We start from the raw sequence: 23574 nt of genomic DNA on the forward strand, positions 1-23574 counted from the left end.
TCTAATAATGAAATGCTGACTGGCACTCTCTTCACCTCAAAAACATCAGGATCATAATACACCTTTACACCATTGTGAAATGCTGTGCTGTAAAAAGGTGCTCCAAATGAGATTTGCACAGGCACTTGACTCATCCAATCCAAGCTTACTCTGTATGTGTGGGGGTGGGGACCCTGTGGGCTGCTGGTACTTAGAGAGAGTTGTGAAACTCTTAGCTGCTTGCACTGCCCTACAGTGAGAGAGTCTACACTGCAGCCTGGATTCACACACACGCACACGCACACGCACACGCACGCGCACACGCGCGCGCGCGCACGCACGCACACACGCACACAGACACAGACACAGACACAGACACAGACACAGACACAGACACAGACACAGACACAGACACAGACACAGACACAGACACAGACACACACAGAGAGAGAGAGAGTTGGAACAATCACTCTCTCCTATTTGATGGACTCAGCCCCCCCTTCATCAGTATTTGGCGTTGAACCACCCTACCAGCCCGTACTGCAGCAGGCTGAAGACAGGCTCTCAAAGTCACTGGCATCTGACAGAAAACCCTCCCTACCACACAAAGAAAGGAAGGAAGGAAGAAAACAATAAGAAGACAGATTAAGAAGACAGATAAGAGCAAAAGCCAGAGTGTGACTTCAAATCAAAGCAAGTGTGTTAAGTGAGACTTGTTCCATACTGCCACAGCCATGGCAGACAGTGTGATTGAGGAGTCAGACTACTACCCTGGGAAGGATGAATTGGACTGGGGATATCAGGAAGGTAAGAGATTTGGAGCTTTTAGTATACACTTAGTTTCCTTTCACTCTTTTTCTCGCGCAAAACAGAGCTCCAAAAAATAACATTTTCTTCCCCATTTTGGCACCAAACACATGCATTGATATGGGAATGCAGTACTCTCTTCACAGCTATAAACAGATATATACTCTTCTCTCTGTTTCTCTCTCTCTCACATACAGTAGGTAAAGAACTTAAAGAAGGTAGGGTCATTTGATCAATGCACTCCTTTTTGGGGTAACTTGATCATGCAAATTAGCTGTCTAGAACTGAACTTGAGATTCTGGAGTCACACCAATGATTTGGTATTCTAAGAGAGTAGTGGTCTAGCTACCATGCTTTCATGGTTTTGAGCTTTACCAGCTCCTGTCCAGGGCTCCATTGTGTGCTTTGTGTGTCTCAAATTCGCCTCTGGGCTCTTAGGGTAATTAGTCAAGGTTTCCAGTAACTGGGAAAAGAACACGAGAGGTTGTAACATCTAAGTCAAGAGCTGACCTTTTAGTGACTCTAATAGTCATATTGTCATTGGTGTTGACTTGAGAAAACATTTGTTTATCTTGCTGGTAGGGGATAAAGTCATCCGGGACTTGTCTGTAGCGGTAACACATTAGCAGCTTCATTTACTAACTTCAGAAAGCATGTCTTTTGTGCTGTGTGCTCCCTCTGCGATCCAAAGCCATGGTTTCATCATCTTAATTACAAGGCTAAGTACGTGTGTCGGAGGTCAGACAGTTCAGAGTGGGTCTGTATTTAGATTGGGTCAGTGATGTATGAAGGGAGAGCTTTGATCCCGTTTATGTCCCCCATCATGGGGCTAGAGGGAGAGACACTGTAGAATCAAATCAAGTGTATTTGTCACTTGCGCCGAATACAACAGGACCTTACAGTGAAATGCTTACTTACAGGCTCTAACCAATAGTGCAAAAAAGGTATTAGGTGAACAATAGGTAGGTAAAGAAATAAAACAACAGTAAAAAGACAGGCTATATACAGTAGTGAGGCTATAACAGTATCGAGGCTATATACAGTAGCGAGGCTATAAAAGTAGCGAGGCTACATACAGACACCGGTTAGTCAGGCTGATTGAGGTAGTATGTACATGTAGATATGGTTCAAGTGACTATGCATATGATGAACAGATAGTAGCAGTAGCGTAAAAAGAGGGGTTGGTGGGTGGTGGGACACAATGCAGATAGCCCGGTTCGCCAATGTGCGGGAGCAGTGGTTGGTCGGCCCAGTTGAGGTAGTATCTACATGAGTGTATACAGTGGGGCAAAAAAGTATTTAGTCAGCCACCAATTGTGCAAGTTCTCCCACTTAAAAAGATGAGAGAGGCCTGTAATTTGCATCATAGGTACACTTCAACTATGACAGACAAAATGAGAAAAAAAATCCAGAAAATCACATTGTAGGATTTTTAATGAATTTATTTGCAAATTATGGTGGAAAATAAGTATTTGGTGGTAAATTGGATACGTTGTAGTAACATCGTTGTGTGATAGACAGCATACTCTGTCTGTTCCTTCCTAACCCTCGTTTGCATCTGCTGTTGCTAACTCAAAGGCTAGGAGGAATCACTTCTGTACTGAATAAGAGTTCAAAGTTCATACCATTCGCAACCGTAGCTCAAGCTGATGTTGGCTTCGTTCTGTAGTTATTATCTGAACCATTCTGACATCGGACCGTCGTCCTCGGAAGGAGGTTATATTGTCGTCAAGGCATTATATAGGAAGGGAGAGTAGGGTGTGTTTGAAAAGTTTTATAGCCCATGTCCCTTCACAGGGGCGGGCCACTGATTGAGCAGAGCCCTATCTTATGAAAACCCAAATCTCACATTTTAGAAGCTAAAATCACATTTCATCCCATCACAAATAATTTAATATTCAAACATTTAAATTGAACAACAATTCCATGTGAATCCACTGTAGAGTTTATGTCATCTTATCAATGATGAGAATGTCTCAGATGACAACCGAACTGACATCATATTCATTAAGTACCACCGCATATGTTCAATTGGTCGGATTACCAGAATATAGTTCATTTCCCCCCACCTTCTGATGTTCCCAGAATCTCTATGTTAACCAAGGGGTTTGCAAATATAACATCAGTAGGGTAGAGAGAGGAAAAAGGGGGAAAGAGGTATTTATGACTGTCATAAACCTACCCCCAGGCCAACGTCATGACAACACCAAGGAACTTGAAGCTCTCAACCTGCTCCACTACAGCCCTTCGATGAGAATGGGGGCATGCTCAGTCCTCCTTTTCCTGTAGTCCACAATCATCTCCTTAGTCTTGGTTACGTTGAGGGATAGGTTGTTATTCTGGCATCACCTGGCCAGGTCTCTGTTCTCCTCCCTATAGGCTGTCTCGTCATTGTTGGTGATCAGGCCTACCACTGTTGTGTCGTCTGCAAACTTAATGATGGTGTTGGAGTCATGCCTGGCCATGCAGTCGTGGGTGAACAGGGAGTACAGGGGTGGGACTGAGCACGCACCCCTGGGGAGCTCCAGTGTTGAGGATCAGCGTGGCACATGTGTTGCTACCTACCCTCACCACCTGGGGGCAGCCTGTCAGGAAGTCCAGGATCCAGTTCCAGAGGGAGGTGTTTAGTCCCAGGATCCTTAGCTTAGTGATGAGCTTTGGGGTACTATGGTGTTGAACGCTGAGCTCCTTTTGTCCAGGAGGGATAGGGCAGTGTGGAGTGCAATAGAGATTGCATCCCCTGTGGATCTGTTTGCACGGTATTGAAATTGAAGTGGGTCCAGGGGTTCTGGGATAATGGTGTTGATGTGAACCATTACCAACCTTTCAAAGCACTTCATGGCTACGGATGTGAGTGCTACGGGTCTGTAGTCATTTAGGCAGGTTGCCTTTGTGTTCTTGGGCACAGGGACTATGGTGGTCTGCTTGAAACATGTTGGTATTATCCAGACTGAATCAGGAACATGTTGAAAATGTCAGTGAATACACCTGCCAGTTGGTCAGCACATGCCCGGAGCACACATCTTGGTAATCCATCTGGCCCCGCAGACTTGTGTATGTTGACCTGTTTAAAGGTCTTACTCATGTCGGCTACGGAGAGTGTGAACACACAGTCGTCCGGAACAGCTGATGCTCTCATGGATGCCTTAGTGTTGCTTGCCTAGAAGCGAGCATAGAAGTGATTTAGCTCGTCTGGTAGGCCCGTGTCACTGGGCAGCTCGCAGCTGTGCTTCCCTTTGTAGTCTGTAATAGTTTGCAAGAAGTGTGTGTCCCTGACAGATTTGATCTCATCGGATTCGATTAATTGCATTTTGCACTCTCTCTGCACATACAGCAGTGATATGAAATAACTATGAAATAATTCATGGTATGGAAAGACCAGAGACCAGAGACAGCTAGCTAACAGACTGCTCTTACAGAGTGTGAAAAGATGTGAGAATATGATAATGAGGATTTTTTTCACAAACCATTTACACACAGAATGGAGAGATGTGGGACTAACAGTGTGTAATAAATAGAAGGGGAAAAAGAGAGAGATAAAAGTGAGAAAGAAAGTGTGAGAGGTGGGAAGAAGCACAAACTAGAGCGTCCTTGTGTCCCTCTGGTGACAGTTATTCTTGATACCGACTCCCCAAATGCTCAGCGCAGTGACACCGAGGAATTGGTGAACTCTTTAACTCCAGTGTGCGTGTGTGTGTGCATGTGTGCATGTGTGCATGTGTGCATGTGTGCGTGTGTGCGTGTGTGCGTGTGTGCGTGTGTGCGTGTGTGTGTGTGTGCACACTAGTGCGTCCTCACTTATACACTTTGTTTATGCTGCTTGCGTATTCAAAGGCTGGATTTACACTACACTAGGCATACTCCATCACCACTTTGTGACTTCACCACGCACTGCATGAAGGCCTCTGCATGGAGATCTCAGTGCATGCCAGAGCCCAGAAGTTGTAACTTTACGCAAGCATCAGTGACGTTGAGTGTAAGTCTAAGTTGTGCGTGTGTTCAGGTGTAGAGTGGGGTTTGCTGTTCCCTGATGCCAATGGGGAGTACCAGTCACCCATCAACCTGAACTCCCGGGAGGCGCGTTATGACCCCTTGCTCCTGGACGTGGGGCTAACACCCAACTACGTTGTGTGTCGGGACTGTGAGGTCATCAACGATGGACACACCGTACGCATCATGCTGAGGTCCAAATCAGGTGCAGAACACACATCCAAAAAGTTAATTTAACATTACCATGGTACACATAAAAACAATTCATGGCTGGAATTTATGTCAACCCTCCACAATTGTAATGATCTTGAATGCACTTTTTCAACGATCTTAGCCATGACCCCTGAAAGTTGAGTCAATGACTGTGTGCTGCAAGGGACATACACATACACTTCAGAGTTGAATCAGAATTCAAGCCTACGTTCAAAACGCAAGATCATCTGATGTGGTCTGCATTTCCTGTGTCTGCTCTCCCGTGATGCTCTGGGTTTCCTGTCTGCAGTGGTAACTGGTGGACCGTTGCAAATTGATCATGAGTACGAGCTGCATGAGGTGCGCTTCCACTGGGGCAAAGAGAACCAGCGGGGCTCAGAACACACAGTCAACTTTAAGGCCTTCCCCATGGAGGTATGGGTCTCGGCCAAACACACACACACACACACACACACACACACACACACACACTGTCCGCTTCAAGGCCCTGACCGTGTTTATTTAAGTTGGAGGCCACTGTTACAAATCAAATCAAATTCGATTTGTCATATACACATGTTTAGCAGGTGTAGCGAAATGCTTGTGCTTCAATTCTGATAGTTCAGCAATATCTAACAAGTAATATCTAACAATTTCACAACATATACCCAATACACACAAATCTAAGCAAAGGAATGTAATTAAGAATATATAAATATTTGGACGAGCAATATCAGAGCGGCATAGACTAAGATACAGTAGAAAAGTACAGAATGCAGTATATACACTTAGGATGGAGTCATTACAACTCGTTTTTCAACCACTCCACAAATAGTTTTGGCATGTCGGTTAGGACATCTACTTTGTGCATGACAGGTCATTTTTCCAACAATTGTTTACAGACAGATTATTTCATTTATAATTCACTGTATCACATTTCCAATGGGTCAGACGTTTACATGCACCAAGTTGACTGTACCTTTAAACATCTTGGAAAATTCCAGAAAATTATGTCATGGCTTTAAAAGCTTCTAATAGGCTAATTGACATAATTTGAGGCAATTGGAGATGTACCTGTGGATGTATTTCAAGGCCTTCGGTCTCAAAGTAGACTTTGATCTGAAGCCATTCTTGTAATTATTCTGACTTTTGCCATTGTAATTGTTTGTAAGCTTGTGTAGTCTAAAATGAATCTATGATCGTATGCTATCGATTTGTTTTTTGTATGCTGTTCTTTGTATGCCATTTTAATATTTGAGAATTAACCAATGTTATCAGGCCACACTTGGCTATGATTACAGACACCTGTGTGTCTTTTGACACTATATATAAACGAGTCATCCCGCAGTGTTTGTGATCATACCCTGATGAAGACAGCTTGGCTGTCGAAACGTTGGATATTACATTTTTGCATCTGAGCTCCTAAGAGTGTGCGGCTCTCCTTTATTTTCAAGTTTTCTACTCCGCTAGCCAGCACCTCGCCTAAATAGGTGTGCATTTATTTTTCTTCTAGATTGTATTTCAAGGCGTACCTTCAAACTCAGTGCCTCTTTGCTTGACGTCATGGGAAAAATCTAAACTGTGAAGCATGGGGGTGGCAGCATCATGTCGTGGGGGTGCTTTGCTGCAGGAGGGACTGGTGTGCTTCAAAAATAGATGGCATCATGAGGTAGGAAAATTATGTGGATATACTGGAGCATCTCAAGACATCAGTCAGGAAGTTACAGCTTGTTCGCAAATGGGTTTCCAAATGGACAATGACCACAAGCATACTTCCAAAGTTGTGGCAAAATGGCTTAAGGACAACAAAGTCAATGTATTGGAGCGGGTATCACAAAGCACTGACCTCAATCCCATAGGAAATTTGTGGGCAGAACTGAAAAAGCGTGTACGAGCAAGGAGGCCTACAAATCTAACTCTGTTACACCAGCTCTGTCAGGAGCAATGGGCCAAAATTCACCCAACGTATTGCGGGAAGCTTGTGGAAGGCTACGCAAAATGTTGGACCCAAGTTAATCAATTTAAAGGCAATGCTACCAAATACCAATTGAGTGCATGTACACTTCTGACCCACTGGGAATGTGATTAAATAAATAAAAGCTGAAATAAATCATTCACTCTACTATTATTCTGACATTTCACATTCTTAAAATAAAGTGGTGATCCTAACTGACCTAAACAGGGAATTGTTACGTGGATTAAAAGTCAGGAATTGTGAAAAACTGAGTTTAGGTGTATGTAAACTTCCGACTTCAACTGTACATATGAAATGAGTAACGCAAGATATGTAAACATTATTAAAGTGACTAGTGTTCCATTTATTAAAGTGGCCAATGATTTCAGTCGGTGTATGTAGGCATCAGTCTCTCTTTGCTAGTGATGGCTATTTAACAGTCTGATGGCCTTGAGAACGAGGGACTTGTTATGTTCACATAACAGGTTACTTCGGGTCAGGGCTTTTAAAGCTCATTACTTTGTTTCATATATTTACACATCGCTCAGGCCATTGACGCGTTTGAAAGGGCCTGAAGAGGTTATGCCACTGGTGGTTTGGCTTTATAAGCTTTCCTCTCTATCAAAGGTGTTTTCTGCTCTATTTCAAACTGTAGAGTGCCCTTACGTCCCTTACACCTGCTCTGTCTCGGCCCTGTCCTCTGCAGCCTCCCTCTGCTCATCGTTCTTTCATTTTCTTTCATTTTCTATCTTTACCTGAATATCTTTATTTACTTTCTTTGGTTAATATTTTTTTTGGTGATCAGCTCCACTATAATATGGTACAATACAATACATGTGCCCCCCCCCCCCCCCCAGCTCCATCTGATCCACTGGAACACAACCTTGTTCAACAGTGTGGAGGAAGCCCTGGGTAAGAAGAACGGAGTTCTCATCATCGCTCTGTTTGTGCAGGTATTGTTTGCTTTGGTCTCAGTCTATAGTCACATGAGAATCCCCTCTTCTCATGCTCTGTATGGTTTTGTTAGGCACTTGGTTTATTATTACTGTTTTTTTGTATCATATTCATATCAGCTTTGACACTGAATACACTTTTTTTATTGTACTGAGAAAAAACACCACATTGAAATAACCATGATAACGTTTGACTGATATGAACTAGCTCGAGGCACTGACTGAATATTTGAATGGACAAACACTTAGTGGTGTAAAGTAAAGTGTAAAGTAAAAATATTTTCGAAGTACTAAAGTATTTTGGGTACTTTACTTTACAATTTATATTTTTGACAACTTTTACTTCACTTCATTCTTTAAAAGGATCTGACCCCCCCCCCCATTTTCATCTAAAATGACATACCCAAATCTAACTGTCTGTAGGTCCTGAGGCAAGGATATGCATATTCTTGATACCATTTGAAACACTTTGACATTTGTGGAAATATGAAATTAGTGTAGGAGAATATAACACATTAGATCTGGTAAAGCATAATACACTGATCCCGTAGAGGTTAAGATAATATGTACTTTTTACTCCCATACATTTTCACTGACACCCAAAAGTCCTTGTTACACTTTGAATGCTTAGCAGGACAGGAAAATTGTTTAATTCACACACTTATCAAGAGAACACGTTGTCATCCCTACTGCCTCTGATCAGGCGGACTTACAAAACACAAATGCTTCGGTTGTGAATGATGTCTAAGTGTTGGTTTGTATCCTTAAATGTACTAATAAATACAATTGTGCAGTCTGGTTTGGGATACTTTGTGATTTTGGCAATAAAGCCCTTTATTTACTTCCCCAGAGTAATTCACAAGATTAACTTGTGAATACCATTCGTATGTCTCTGCGAGCGATTTGATCCTAGCACAATTGCTAACTAGTGTTAGCACATTGACTGGAAGTTAGCAGATACCCATAGACTTCCAGTAATTGAGCTAATGTTAGTTAGCACTGGCTCGTGAAACTAACTCTACCTTCCTTCATACAGGACACAGAGACATAAAAATGGTAACCAGAAGTTCACCTGACTCCGGGGAAGTAGATAATGGGCCTAATTGCCCAAATCTCAAAGTATCCCTTTAATATAAGGAATTTGAAAGTATTTATTGCATTTACTTTTGACACTTAAGTATATTTTAGCATTGAGTTTTACTTTTCATAAGTATATTTAAAGCCAGATACTTCTAGACTTTTACTGAAGTAGTATTTTACTGGATGACTTTCACTTTTAGTCAGTCATTTTTATTAAAGTATCTTTACTTTTACTCAAGTATGATAATTGAGTACTTTTCCACCATTTTCACATCCTTTCAGGAGGCTCCAAACATGTCAACAGCACCCTGTTAAGATGTGTTAAAATCATAACATTACATTGATCTGTTAGGACCATCTTTCATGACTTCTTTTTGACTTGATGCCATTGACATTGTTTCCTTCAGATAGGGAAGGAGCATCTGGGGTTGAAGGCCATAACAGAAGTGCTGCAGGACCTACAATACAAGGTAAGATCTTGGCACCCACATTGTTGACCAAGTCATCTTGTTATGGTGATGATGTTATGGTTATGAGTTGTCATGGTGATGAGAGGGCAGAGGTTATGAGAAATTACTGACATGACCTAAGGGGGTAGATACCAATGCTCAACTGAGAGATCGAGGAAGACATACAGTACATAGACAATCAAACTTGGCAGTTAACAGAAAATCAGTAGAGGTGCAACGATTGGAGCAGGCAGAAATTGATTAATGTATTGATTTTTCAATTAAACCTGATGCAATCAATGTTCCAGATTGACTTGAAACATTTCAGATTAGACAGGTGAAGTGTTGATGCAGAATGTGAAGAAGGAGCTCCAGTAGTAAAGACGATCTGCAATAATACAGTCATGACAAACATGGTGGCGAAATAAACAGTGCATTACAAACGAAGCAGGTCAACAAATATTTGAGTGTGTTGACCTATCTGTACAGGGGAAGACCAAGATCATACCGTGCTTCAATCCCAACACACTACTTCCTGGTGAGTCCTTCTTCTAATTGTGTATGATTCCTGCTTGCGTGTATGGTGTGACACGGCATTGGATGAGGACATGGTATGTGTTTGTTACTCCCTCCAGACCCTCTCCTGAGAGACTACTGGGTGTATGAGGGCTCCCTGACCACCCCTCCATGTAGTGAGAGCGTCACCTGGATCCTGTACCGCTACCCACTCACCATCTCACAGTTACAGGTAGACCATCTGACACAATGGTCTGGCTCAATTAATCAATCAAATGTGTTTTACGCAGTCCATTTTACATCAGCAGTTTTCACAAAGTGATTTACAGAAACCCATCCTAAAACTCCAAAGAGCAAGCATTGCAGATGCAGAAGCACAATGGCTAGGGAAAACTCCCTACCCTGTTGAAAACCCCAACTGTAGACCAGCAGAATTTTCAAGCTGGTCAGTGCTGGTCTGACCAGCATGGTCTAGCTGGCCGACCAGAATGGTCTAGCTTTCAAACTGGTCTGACCAGCATGGTCTAGCTGGCCGACCAGAATGGTCTAGCTGTCAAACTGGTCTGACCAGCATGGTCTAGCAAGCAAAACCACAACCATAAAGATCATATTTTCCAGCATGCTCTATTGCAGTTCCCTATGTTTTTTTTACCCCTTTTTCATGGTATCCAATTGGTAGTTACAGTCTTGTCTTGGAGAGGCGAAGGTCGAGAGCTGTGCGTCCTCCGAAACACGACACAGCTAAGCCACACTGCCCACTTAACCTGGAAGCCAGCCGCACCAATATGTTGGAGGAAATACCGTACACCTGGCGACCGTGTTAGCGTGCGTGCGCCCGGCCCGCCACAGGAGTCGCTTGAGCGCGATGGGACTTGCACATCCCAGCTGGCCAAACCCTCCCCTAACCCAGACGACGCTTGGCCAATTGTGGGCTGCCTCATGGGTCTCCCGGTCGCGGCCAGCTGCGACAGAGCCTGGACTCGAACTAGGATCTCTAGTGGCACAGCTAGTAACTGTGATGCAGTGTCTTAGACTACTGCACCACTCAGGAGGCCCTGCAGTCCGATATGTTTAATTGTTTGTTTCAATATCTGCGTTTTTGCATGTACACTGACGGATTAATTAATCTTATGCAACACAAAGATAAATTACATTTTTCTCAACTAATCCAATCTGAATAAGTAGTTGGAATTAGTAGTCTGAATTCAGATTGTGGATGGATGAACATTCATAATGTGACTTCCAGTCCTGATGTGGCCACTTTATTAGGGAAGAACTAGGCCTTCATTTGTGATATGTAATGTATTGTCTTAAGTGATTAAACCTGCAATATGTAACTTTTTGGGTAACCTACAATTTACATAGAAATGTGTGTTAGATCTGTCATTCTCATTGAAAGGAAGTAAGAAGCAGTAGATCTGTTCTATGTGGGCGCTATTTATATGCCTGCCGTCCTTCGGTTTTGTATACCAGCCTCAAACAACTGAAAATTCAATATTTTTGGTTATGAAAAATATATTTCACAGTAGATGGTAAAATGATTCTTACTAGTTTTGTCACATAAACTAGAATTTTAGCAACCAGGAAATGGCGGAGCGATTTCGTCATAGTGCATCTTTAAGCACTTTGATGCTTGTTTTGTTGGTAACCAGCATATGCTGGTACTTATGATGATATGTTGGTTGCCAGCATCACCAGCATACCAGTATAAACTGGTCATCAGCTTATACTGGTATGAAGGCTGGTCACCAGCAAAACCAGCACTAGTCACCAGCATATGCTGGTCTTTTCAGCAGGAACCTAGTAAGAAACTATCTAGAAAGATACCAGACCTTTTCTGTCTGTACTGGGTGATGCTTTTAGAGTACATGTGGCCATTAAGGCCAGATCATTTTTTAAGACCTTCAAACATTCATAGATGACCAGCAGGGGCAAATAATAAAGAATGTATTAATGTTGGCTTCTAGACCCTTGCCCCAGGTCTTACCCCTAGGTCTTATCCCTTCACATGTCAATGGTGATGGCACCTGCTAGCCCTCCAAGTGGCCGTATTGCTTTTATACCAAGTGTTATTCAAACCAGCTCTACTTCCATAGATCTTGAGGTTGCTCTAGCTACCTGCATTGAAGTGTGTGTTCTGCTAGAAGGTCAAATCCAGTGTTGTGATTGATTTGGCACTTATAAGCCCATATTTATGAAGCAAGGTCCCAACCTCTGATTCAACAGCATTGCACAATACAGTTTGTCCTCCAAGTCAGCACACTTTCTACAGAGGCTTTGATTCTGAGCAAGCCTTTCATGTAAAGGCTAGACACCTCCCTTTGAGAGGACGGAAAGGTTATGGTGGAGAGCAAAGGCATGAATTGAAATATCAAAAAGCTAAAAAAAATTCAGAGCGATTAAATGAATTGTTCATACGTATTGAGCGACCAATTATTCACATACAGTAAATAACACAGGACAGCTCATAGAGATCCAATTATTCACATACAGTAAATAACACAGGACAGCTCATAGAGATCCTGTAATTCAGTGTTCTATAAACTCTGGAGGGCAGTTACCCAATATGCAGCCTGTTTAGGAACACCTTTAAACCTGTGCTGTGATGTTAGATCATTGTTCAATGGAATATTCTATGTCGATTTTCCCATCTCCCAGCTGTAGCATTGCTTTATAACTGTTGACTATTGACTAAAAGCACTTTGAAAAGTACTACATGTTCCTTATGTGTACCATCTATGGAAGCCAGAACAAAGAAAACGGCTTTCACTACATTTTATTGATAGTAAACGAGTCATCAGTATTGATCGATTAATCTGATAATGGTTGTTAATGGCTCTGTTTATGTAGGCAGCTCTATGAAACTCGACTGTTGTCAAGGCTGTGCCTCATAAAATCCTGTATTAGTGAATCCATCTGTCTTGTTTGTTCCGGGCAAACACTATCCTCCTGCATTGGCAAAGTCTGACTGACCATCCAACCAGATAATTATTAGCTTAGGGCTAGGTGTCCAGTCCAGTACCCAATGAAAATCTTTAACGGAGAACGTCTGTCATTTTACTGCTACACACACAAGACCAGACTCAGCTGGAAAGAGGTCTGTAAAATAGACCAGGACAGGAAGAAATGAGCTCTTAGCCTAAGCATACAGTAGAATGCCAACATGTACGGAACACTGAAAACACTAAATAAGATCAGATATTTAGAAATTTATACAAAAACAGAAATACATTCTTTTCATAAGTATTCAGACCCTTTTTTATGAGACTCAAAATTGAGCTCAGGTGCATCCTGTTTCCATTGATCATCCTTGAGTCCACCTGTGGTGATTTGGAAAGGCACACACTTGTCTACATAAGGTCCCATAGTTGACAGTGCATGTCAGAGCAAAAACCAAGCCATAAGATGGACCAAGAACACAGCGGCCTCCAACATTCTTAAATGTAAGAAGTTAGGAACCACCAAGACTCTTCCTAGAGATGGCCGCCCGGCCAAACTGAGCAATCGGGGGAGAAGGCCCTTGGTCAGGGAGGTGACCAAGAACCTGATGGTCACTCTGACAGAGCTCCAGAGTTCATCTGTGGAGATGGGCAAACCTTCCAGAAGGACAACTATCTCTGCAGCAATCCACCAATCAGGCTTTTATGGTAGAGTGGCCAGATAGAAGCCACTCCTCAGTAAAAGGCACATGAAGGCCCACTTGGAGTTTGCCAAAAGTCACCCTAAAGACACTCAGACCATGAGAAACAAGATTCTCGGGTCTGATGAAACCAAGATTGAACTCTTAGGCCTGAATGTCAAGTGTCAAATCTGGAGGAAACCTGGCACCATCCCTACGGTGAAGCATGGTGGTGGCAGCATCATGCTATGGGGATGTTTTTCAGTGGCAGGGACTGGGAGACTAGTCAGGATCAAGGCAAAGATGAACAGAGTCAAGTACAGAGCGATCTTTGATGAAAACCTGCTCCAGAGTTCTCAGGACCTCAGACTGGGGCCAAGGATCACCTTCCAACAGAACAATGATCCTAAGCACACAGCCAAGCCAACGCAGGAGTGGCTTTGGGACAAGTCTCTTGAGTGGCCCAGCCAGAGCCTGGACTTGAACCGATCGAACATCTCTGTGACGCTCCCCATCCAACCTGACAGAGCTTGAGAGGATCTGCAGAGAAGAATGGGAAAAACTCCCCAAATACAGGTGTGTCAAGCTTGTAGCGTCATACCCAACAAGACTCAATGCTGTAATCGCTGCCAAAGGTTCTTCAACAAAGTACTGAGTAAAGGGTCTGAATACTAATGTAAATGTCATATTTCCTTTTTATTAAATTTTTTTTTTAATTCACAAAAAAATCTAATATGTTTATGCTTTGTCATTATGGGTATTGTGTGAAGTTTGATGATGGATAAAAACAATTTAATCAATTTTAGAATTTATAGAATTAAAGTAACAAAATGTTAAAAAAGTGAAGGAGTCTGAATACTTTCTGAATGCACTCTACTTTAGTAGTCCACACAATATGGACATATGCCTTATGTTTTTATCCACATTAGGTTTGTAAAGGCTGGAGCAGAGGGCAACCACAGTGCAGCTAGACAGAACATTGATCGAAACTAGACGGAATACTTATCTTAACTAATCCATCACCACTCTTTACCTTCGCCATTCTTTTCATCAACTCTCCCAGATAGAGGAGTTCAGGAGGCTCAGGTCCCATCTGAAAGGTGCTGATCTACCTGAGGGGAATGACGGGATGTTGGGAGACAACTTCCGCCCCTCTCAGCCCCTCAGCGACAGGACCGTCCGGGCTGCCTTCCAGTGACCACCCCCCTTCCCTCCACGGGAGATCTTTAGTTCCACGTTTAACAGGTAAATGTCAACCATCTAAATACCAAGTACATCGTTTTTAAATACACTACATGACCAAAAGTATGTGGACACCTGCTTGTCGAACATCTCATTCCAAAATCATGGAGTTGGTCTCCCCTTTACTGCTATAACAGCCACCACTCTTCTGGGAAGGCTTTCCACTAGATGTTGGAACATTGCTGCAGGGACTTGCTTCCATTCAGCCACAAGATAATTAGTGAGGTCGGGCACTGTCGGCGTTCCAATTTATCCAAAGATATTCAATGGAGTTGAGATCAGAGTTCTGTGCAGACCAGTCAAGTTCTTCCACAACAAACTATTTCTGTATGGACCTCGCTTTGTGCACGGGGGCTTTGTCCTGCTGAAACAGGAAAGGGCCTTCCCCAAAGTGTTGCCACGAAGTTGGAAGCACAGAATGGTCTAGAATATCATTGTAAGCTGTAGTGTTAAGATTTCCCTTCACTTGAACTAAGGGGCCTAGCCCGAACCATGACAAACAGCCCCAGACCATTATTCCTCTTCCACCAAACTTTACAGTTGGCACTATGCATTGGGGCAGGTAGCGTTCTCCTGGCATCCGCCAAACTCAGATTTGTCTGTTGCAGCGTTTCCACTGCTCCAGAGCTTTACGCTTGGCATTGCGCATGGTGATCTTAGGCTTGTGTGTGGCTGCTTGGCCATGGAAACCCATTTTATGAAGCTCCCAATGAACAGTTATTGTGCTGACATTGCTTCCAGATGCAGTTTGGAACTCTGTAATGAGTGTTGCAACCGAGGGCAGACGATTTTTAAGCACTACGCACTTCAGCACTCTCCGGGCCCATTCTCTGAGCTTTTGTGGCCTACCACTTTGTGGCTGAGTTGTTGTTGCTGCTAGATGTTTCCACTCCACAATAACAGCACTTACAGTTGACCGGGGCAGCTCTAGCAGGGCAGCAATTTGATAAAATGACTTGTTAGAAAGACTGCATCCTATGACAGTGTCACATTGAATATCACTAAGCTCTTCAGTGAAGCCATTCTACTGCCAGTGTTTATCTATGGAGATTGCATGGCTGTGTGCTCAATTTTATACACCTGTTAGCAACAGGTGTGGCTGATATAGCCAAGTCCACTAATTTGAAGGTGTCTACATACTTTTGTGTATATAGAGTGTACTTTATATATGTATAGATATTTTCAAAAGTGTTTTTGACATCTGTGGGAATACTAGATACCATCGCTCTTCACAACCACAAATCAGGTTCAAACCTGACGGGAAGTCATTTATACCACAACAACAAAAATAACCATGTTTCAAATGAAATCGGGGCTATATTGTCATGCCCTGGAAGTCATAGTTTAATGGAAATAGGCAAGGCATTTCCCAGAGGTAAAATAATAATGGCACCACTAAACACAGGAGCAGTGTCAGAGCTATAGTAATAATGAGCTAACCCAGTTCTTCTACTAATCTAGGACTAGCTGTGGCGTTGTGTGTGGAGCGGAGGGATATCTATTTTAGAGCTCGCATTGGGAACACCTGGGAAACAACTGGAAAAGTACTCATTTTGAGTGGCTGAATTTGGATGTGCTCAACCGATGGCACAGGGACAAAGTGTGGCTTGGCCTCAACTGCATTGCGCAAATACTGTAAGTGAAAGAACATGACTGTATCAGAGAGCCAAGGGACACTTGTTTGGTAGTTTGACAGATGTTTTAGTAGCTACTGGCTAAGTATAACAAACTGTGTGGAAATGGTTGTACGATAGTTGAGTAAAAGTAAAGATACGTTAATAGAAAATGACTCAAGTAAAAAAGTCACATAGTAAAATACTACTTGAGTAAAAGTCTAAAACTATCTGGTTTTAAATGTACTTATCACGCCCTGACCTTAGAGCTTTTTATGCCTCTATTTTGGTTTGGTCAGGGTGTGAGTTAGGTGGGAATTCTATGTTCATTTTTCTATGTTTTGTATTTCTTTGTTTTGGCCGGGTATGGTTCTCAATCAGGGACAGCTGTCTATCATTGTCTCTGATTGGGAACCATACATAGGTAGCTTTTTCCCACCTGTGTTTGGTGGGTAGTTGTTTTCTGTTTAGTGTTCGGCACCTGACAGGACTGTTTCGGGTTTCGGTTCTCACTTTGTTATTTTGTTCTAGTGTACAGTGTTAATAAAAATCATGAACACACCACCACGCTGCTCTTTGGTCCGATCCTTCTTCATCAGACGGCCGTTACAGTACTTATCTACAGTGGTGGAAAAAGTGAAAGTAAATGGAAAACTCAAATTCCTTATATTAAGCAAAGCAGATAGCACAATTTTCTTGTTTTTGTTCATTTACGGACAGACCCGGGCACACTCCAACACTCAGACATAATTGTCTAGTGAGTCCGCCAGATCAGAGGCAGTAGGGATGACAACACGTTATATTGATGTGTGTGAATTGCACCATATTGCTGTCCTGCCTGATTTAAAGAAAAAAACTTTTGGGTGCCAGGGAAAATGTAAGGGAGTAAAAAGTTTAAAATATATTTTCTTTAGGAATGTTTTGGAGTAAAATTTATAAAAAAATATAAATGGTGAAGTACAGATACTTCCAAAAAACTATTTAAGTAGTACTTTATTGTATTCATACTTAAGTACTTTACACCACTGGGAAACAGTGTAGCTACAGAGAGAATTGCAGGAGAGATAGTGGAGTATTGTCTCTTTGGTAAGGGATATTACCTGACCATACCTGAGAGGGGCCTTGAAAAGGAGAAATGGAGGAAGAAGAAGGAAGGATAGAGAAAGGGGGTTCTGAAGGGATAGAGAAAGGGGGTTCTGAAAGGATAGAGAAAGGGGTTCTGAAAGGATAGAGAAAGGGGGTTCTGAAGGGATAGAGAAAGGGGGTTCTGAAGGGATAGAGAAAGGGGGTTCTGAAGGGATAGAGAAAGGGGTTCTGAAGGGATAGAGAAAGGGGGTTCTGAAGGGATAGAGAAAGGGGGTTCTGAAGGGATAGAGAAAGGGGGTTCTGAAGGGATAGAGAAAGGGGGTTCTGAAGGGATAGAGAAAGGGGGTTCTGAAGGGATAGAGAAAGGGGGTTCTGAAGGGATAGAGAAAGGGGTTCTGAAAGGATAGAGAAAGGGGGTTCTGAAAGGATAGAGAAAGGGGGTTCTGAAGGGATAGAGAAAGGGGGTTCTGAAGGGATAGAGAAAGGGGGTTCTGAAGGGGACCTGACTGTTGACTCAAATTGCACAATTCAGCAATACCTTAAATTACATTACCAAACCATTACTTGTTAATCATAAGGTAATAATGCATGTAATTACATTGTAGCACATTTGTAAATGCAGGTAGTTAAATGGGTCTGCCAATTGTCAATACTGTTTTACCATGGAAATACAAAAAGTTTGACGGTACTGCATAATTAGCTTGATAATATTACATCAAATAAATTGCATAAGTGATTTTATATATATATTTTGTATAGACCATTCATTACATTTTTTCCTATTTAACTCAAAACAACCACACAGTATACCAAACTATACATGCACCCAATGGGCCACAACAAATAAAATACAAAAAACAATAACCAACTAGAAAAACCAGCATATCAAGCAAAAACACAAATACACTAACAAAATACATAGGTGGAGATTGTATCTTCTGATAAGTGATGTTTTATGTCCATGATATTCCTTTGTGCCTTTAAGAAAAAACAAGAACTGTTCCCATATCTTTTTGGAGTCTGTATTATTTTTTGTCTTTGCTAACATTTACATTTGAGTCATTTAGCAGGCACTCTTAACCTGAGCGACTAGGGTTAAGTGCCTTGCTTGAGCACTTTGAGGGCACATAAACCGTTCCCCCCCCCCCACCTAATCGGCTCGGTACTGGCCCAACGCTCTTAACCTCTAGGCTACCTGCCGCAATGTTGTATTAATCAACAGATTCAAAATGTTATTGACCCAGTTGGTAATCTGGTATTGTCACATCTGCTCCTGCTCCTGCAATGCCCTCTACTGCTCATCCTGTGTCTCCTTGACCTGCCGCCACTCCCCCAGTACTCTTTCCTTGTCTGTCTGTCTGTCTGTCTGTCTGTCTGTCTGTCTGTCTGTCTGTCTGTCTGTCTGTCTGTCTGTCTGTCTGTCTGTCTGTCTGTCTGTCTGTCTGTCTGTCTGTCTGTCTGTCTGTCTGTCTGTCTGTCTGTCTGTCTGTCTGTCTGTCTGTCTGTCTGTCTGTCTGTCTGTCTGTCTGTCTGTCTGTCTGTCTGTCTGTCTGTCTGTCTGTCTGTCTGTCTGTCTGTCTGTCTGTCTGTCTGTCTGTCTGTCTGTCTGTCTGTCTGTCTGTCTGTCTGTCTGTCTGTCTGTCTGTCTGTCTGTCTGTCTGTCTGTCTGTCTGTCTGTCTGTCTGTCTGTCTGTCTGTCTGTCTGTCTGTCTGTCTGTCTGTCTGTCTGTCTGTCTGTCTGTCTGTCTGTCTGTCTGTCTGTCTGTCTGTCTGTCTGTCTGTCTGTCTGTCTGTCTGTCTGTCTGTCTGTCTGTCTGTCTGTCTGTCTGTCTGTCTGTCTGTCTGTCTGTCTGTCTGTCTGTCTGTCTGTCTGTCTGTCTGTCTGTCTGTCTGTCTGTCTGTCTGTCTGTCTGTCTGTCTGTCTGTCTGTCTGTCTGTCTGTCTGTCTGTCTGTCTGTCTGTCTGTCTGTCTGTCTGTCTGTCTGTCTGTCTGTCTGTCTGTCTGTCTGTCTGTCTGTCTGTCTGTCTGTCTGTCTGTCTGTCTGTCTGTCTGTCTGTCTGTCTGTCTGTCTGTCTGTCTGTCTGTCTGTCTGTCTGTCTGTCTGTCTGTCTGTCTGTCTGTCTGTCTGTCTGTCTGTCTGTCTGTCTGTCTGTCTGTCTGTCTGTCTGTCTGTCTGTCTGTCTGTCTGTCTGTCTGTCTGTCTGTCTGTCTGTCTGTCTGTCTGTCTGTCTGTCTGTCTGTCTGTCTGTCTGTCTGTCTGTCTGTCTGTCTGTCTGTCTGTCTGTCTGTCTGTCTGTCTGTCTGTCTGTCTGTCTGTCTGTCTGTCTGTCTGTCTGTCTGTCTGTCTGTCTGTCTGTCTGTCTGTCTGTCTGTCTGTCGACAAGTCTGCTGGAGTCAGAGCAGATTCCCACCAGCTGCAACCTGTTCCATAATCAAGACCTCTACAAATACTCAACCCTGCCACTTCCTCGCTGCCAGATCATTATCTCTGCTCAGTCAGTCTACGTTTCTAGCCGTTTGTTAATATTCAGATTCTGTTGTGCCTGTTTTCCTTGCCTGACGCTGTTTTCCTCTCCGCTACAGTTCTGCCCGCTGTGACTCTGGTCCTGTCTCCAGTCCCACATCTTGTCATCCTGCTATTCTGTCCTGGATTCCCCACTCTACTACCCCCTTGGAATCCCCGCCGGACCGGCTTACCCTGTCTCAACCCCTCTCGCTCCAGCCTCCGCACCCTCATCTGGTTTCCAGCAACCCGCCCGAGCTTCCCATGACCTGCACTCCATCTCCCCCCTGTGTTTCAATAAATACCTTGGTTATTTCATCCCAGTCTCCTTGTCGGAGTCTGCTACTGGGTTTCACTCCGCGTAACAGGTATAAGGATTCATAAGGATTATGTGACATAAAGTGTGCCTGAAAATGTAATTTCTAGCTCTGTAACCATCATAGCGCATATACAGGAAACAGGATAATAGTTTGTGGATTTAAGAGTGGAAAATATTAATATTAATATTGCACAATGTCAAACAACTCTAACCCAAAACATAGGACTTATAAAAAATAACCCTTTGCTCCTCTACCCGCTACCTCTGTGGCCAAACCCAGTCGTAGCGGCGACATGATTGCTGGAATGTTCCATCTGCAAAATATTCCCTTTTTTTATTTTCATAGTGAAAGGAGGGGAGAGAGAGAATGGCCTTGTTGAATCAGCTGGAAGTTATGTTACATTGAATCCCCTGGACTGGTAGCTACAGATTGTAACACCAGATTTGGACCACTATATTGGTAGTTACAGAAATGGCTGTACAAAATGTTGCTGGACATTTTTCAACTAACCTGGTATTTGCGATACTATCTTTGTCCTCGAATCGTGGAAACCGGCGTTTCATAAAATGGCTGTGTCCAGTTTCAGGGAGTCCATTTGAAATCGATAAAATGCTCTGTTAAAATAAATTAATGTTTGTTTGCTCCATGAAGTAATCCAGCAATGTGTACACCACCATCTTGTCTTTTTCAAATCTTCTCTCATTGATTGAGACAGGGTGGTCTACCCTAAAGGGCCGCATGCCAGGATGACAGAAGCCCGTCTCGATTAATGAGAGAAGATTTGTAGAAAGATGACGGCACACACATTGTTGCCAATACCAGGTTAGCTAAAAAAATGCCAACATTTTGTAGAGCCACACCTGTAACTACCAGTATAATGGTCCACATTTCTGTGGTTAAGTCACATTATCTGGTGTTACAATTTATAGCTACTGGACTTGGAGGGAGCTCACAAAGGCACGATTTTACTCTGTTGATTAAGGCAGCGCTGACAGACCAACCAGCTGGCTTCACCTGTGACCTGGAACATAGCCATTCGCTGTTGGCTGGTACAAGATGTATCCATGCTCTGGAAGGAGAGACATGATTGGCTCTGATCCAATATCCTCACTAACAGTAGTATACTAGATGGAAGCACTGGATTGGGCATGCATTCTTACTGGTGTGATAGTGGGGCTATTGGTGGAATGTAGTCCTAGTGATAGGATTTGTGCAGGCTTCATGCAGGTTTGCATTCTTAGTTTGGGGCATGTAATTGTACTGTACTGTCACGAAGGTTGTGTAATAAGTAGAAAAATGTGAATTAACTAACACCTGTTCCTAGGGATTTTCAAAATATGGAAAATAAATGTACAGTACATTACTTTTTTTTAAATGCTGTTAAAACCACACTGTCTCTCAGAATAGGAAACACTAACAAGCAGAAACATATGTAGTTCTGTATAATATAAATGGTCAGGTCAGGTTTAATGACCTCAGGTCAGGTTTAATGCCATATAATCTCAGATGTCTCATAGGCTGATATTTGTTGAGATATTTCCGTCAGCTTCTGGCTCCTGTCCTCGCAGTATTAAACGCAGTGTTTTTGTGCTTTTCGATATCTGCTTATAGGAAGCATGGCAATAGACGATTAGACCACAGTGTGCCCTTTCTTGTAAAAACAAAGGAGACATCCATCAAAGGTAAATGACCTTTTAAGGGCTATAGACAACACAGTACAGCCCAGGGTTATAGGCTATGAAAATGAAACAATGAAGACTTGAATTTTGTTGAATTTTTTTTTTAAGGTTCTGTAGTTCTTGTACTGACTAATGTGATAATGATGATGATGATGATAAAGATGACTCTTACTGTCACTTAACAATAAAGGTCAAACTGTTAGTAGTAATACATGTGTCACTGGTGTTATTTCAACTAACCAGTTCAATTTACCATCACACCACTGAAAGAGATCACTACCATTTAATATTGGTAGGTATATGATTCACTTCATTTTAAATTGAATTTTCATTACATAGGACCAAAGTCGCAGACTTCTCCAGTCCCTGCCACACTATACCATGTATACATCAGACCCTACTGTACTAGTGTCCGTCTCCAGCATTCCCTGACGAAGCAACCAAGGGTGTGTTAGTAAATTCCATCTGGAGAGCCAGAGTGCGCTCAGAGTGCGCTCTCTGTGTTTGAAAATTCAGGGCATTGTGTTTAGCTTGACACAAGCTCAGAGCACACACTGGAGGGTTGATCCGAGCACAAGCACCCAAGCTAACTGCCTAACATTGGCTAACTTGCTAGCTACATCTATATATATAATAATAATATATGCCATTTAGCAGACGCTTTTATCCAAAGCGACTTACAGTCATGTGTGCATACATTCTACGTATGGGTGGTCCCGGGAATCGAACCCACTACCCTGGCGTTACAAGCGCCATGCTCTACCAACTGAGCTACAGAAGGACACTTCTAGACAGAACACTTCACTCTGACCATTTTACTCGCCCTAGCAGAGCTGGTTAGGCTGTTTTTATGTTATCCAGAGCATTGGTGACGGTAACTGTGCTGCTGGCAACAATTTAATTGCGCTTTTTCGCCGATGTTTACTGACACCTTCCATATTCAAGGGGTGTTGAGTGTTCATAAATTCCTCAATTATTCTGCCTCTGCACACTCTGAAATCAGAGTAGATAGCCAGAGTAAATTTATGAACGCACTCCGAACTGGATCGGTGACATAACAGCCAGTTAATGACATCACACCTACAGCTGGAGGCCATGTTTACAGCAGGATGTGCCCGTTACACGGGCCATAATGAATAGAGTCACTTAAAACAACAACAGGCTTATCCAACCTACCACACCCACCCATCTAATACACAGCTAATCTGCCCATAGGGAGCTCTCTTCTCACAGTGCAACAGTACAACAGAGACCCACCCATATTATTAGTATAAGCCATAAACATACTGGAATACAATAGAGGAGAGCACTTAGAAGGCCTATGCCAAAAGGTCTTGTTTAATTCAAAAGTATTGCAAGTCGCCAGGAGTTTTTCATGGCCAATAATAACTAGAAACATGACCAGCATGTTTTACTGTTTTGTGGCCTTGAAGAGTGGAGTGGACTGGAATCACTGCAAAGAAATACAAAACATTCATACACATTTTGGGGTTATTCATAAAAAGGATAATGCTATTTATATATGTTTCACCTGTCATAAAATAGACGCATTATAATTAATGACATAACTACTACATAGTTATAAGAGCAA

At 42.7% G+C, this 23574-nt stretch overlaps 1 protein-coding gene across 3 annotated transcripts; it reads left to right on the top strand.

Moving 5' to 3' along the window:
• The first annotated feature begins 384 nt into the window (after positions 1-384).
• LOC124009779 (carbonic anhydrase-related protein-like) lies at positions 385-22192 on the top strand. 3 transcript variants are annotated; one of them, XR_006834319.1, is made up of 11 exons: positions 385-786; positions 984-1004; positions 4790-4981; positions 5279-5403; positions 7780-7875; positions 9363-9425; positions 9894-9942; positions 10040-10152; positions 14603-14784; positions 16243-16416; positions 20065-22192. XR_006834319.1 is itself a non-coding variant. In XM_046321934.1 (10 exons), exons 1-9 carry the CDS (start codon positions 714-716, stop codon positions 14735-14737), a joined length of 867 nt encoding a protein of 288 aa, XP_046177890.1. In that variant the 5' UTR covers positions 387-713; the 3' UTR covers positions 14738-14784; positions 20065-22192. The 3 variants fall into 3 exon arrangements, 2 of the variants coding, with proteins under 2 accessions (XP_046177890.1, XP_046177892.1); XM_046321934.1 differs by lacking the exon at positions 16243-16416 and having other exon boundaries at positions 387-786; XM_046321936.1 differs by lacking the exons at positions 984-1004; positions 16243-16416 and having other exon boundaries at positions 391-786.
• The last annotated feature ends 1382 nt before the right edge of the window (positions 22193-23574 follow it).

Source organism: Oncorhynchus gorbuscha, linkage group LG22 (genome assembly GCF_021184085.1).
Source record: "Oncorhynchus gorbuscha isolate QuinsamMale2020 ecotype Even-year linkage group LG22, OgorEven_v1.0, whole genome shotgun sequence".
Classification (NCBI taxonomy): domain Eukaryota; kingdom Metazoa; phylum Chordata; class Actinopteri; order Salmoniformes; family Salmonidae; genus Oncorhynchus; species Oncorhynchus gorbuscha.

Coding starts and splice junctions, on each gene's coding strand:
- LOC124009779 (XM_046321934.1), top strand. CDS start 714: ATGGCAGACAGTGTGATTGAGGAGTCAGACTACTACCCTGGGAAGGAT. Junction 5,404..7,779: donor TTAAGGCCTTCCCCATGGAG/GTATGGGTCTCG, acceptor CCCCCCCCCCAG/CTCCATCTGATCCACTGGAA. Junction 9,943..10,039: donor TCCCAACACACTACTTCCTG/GTGAGTCCTTCT, acceptor TACTCCCTCCAG/ACCCTCTCCTGAGAGACTAC.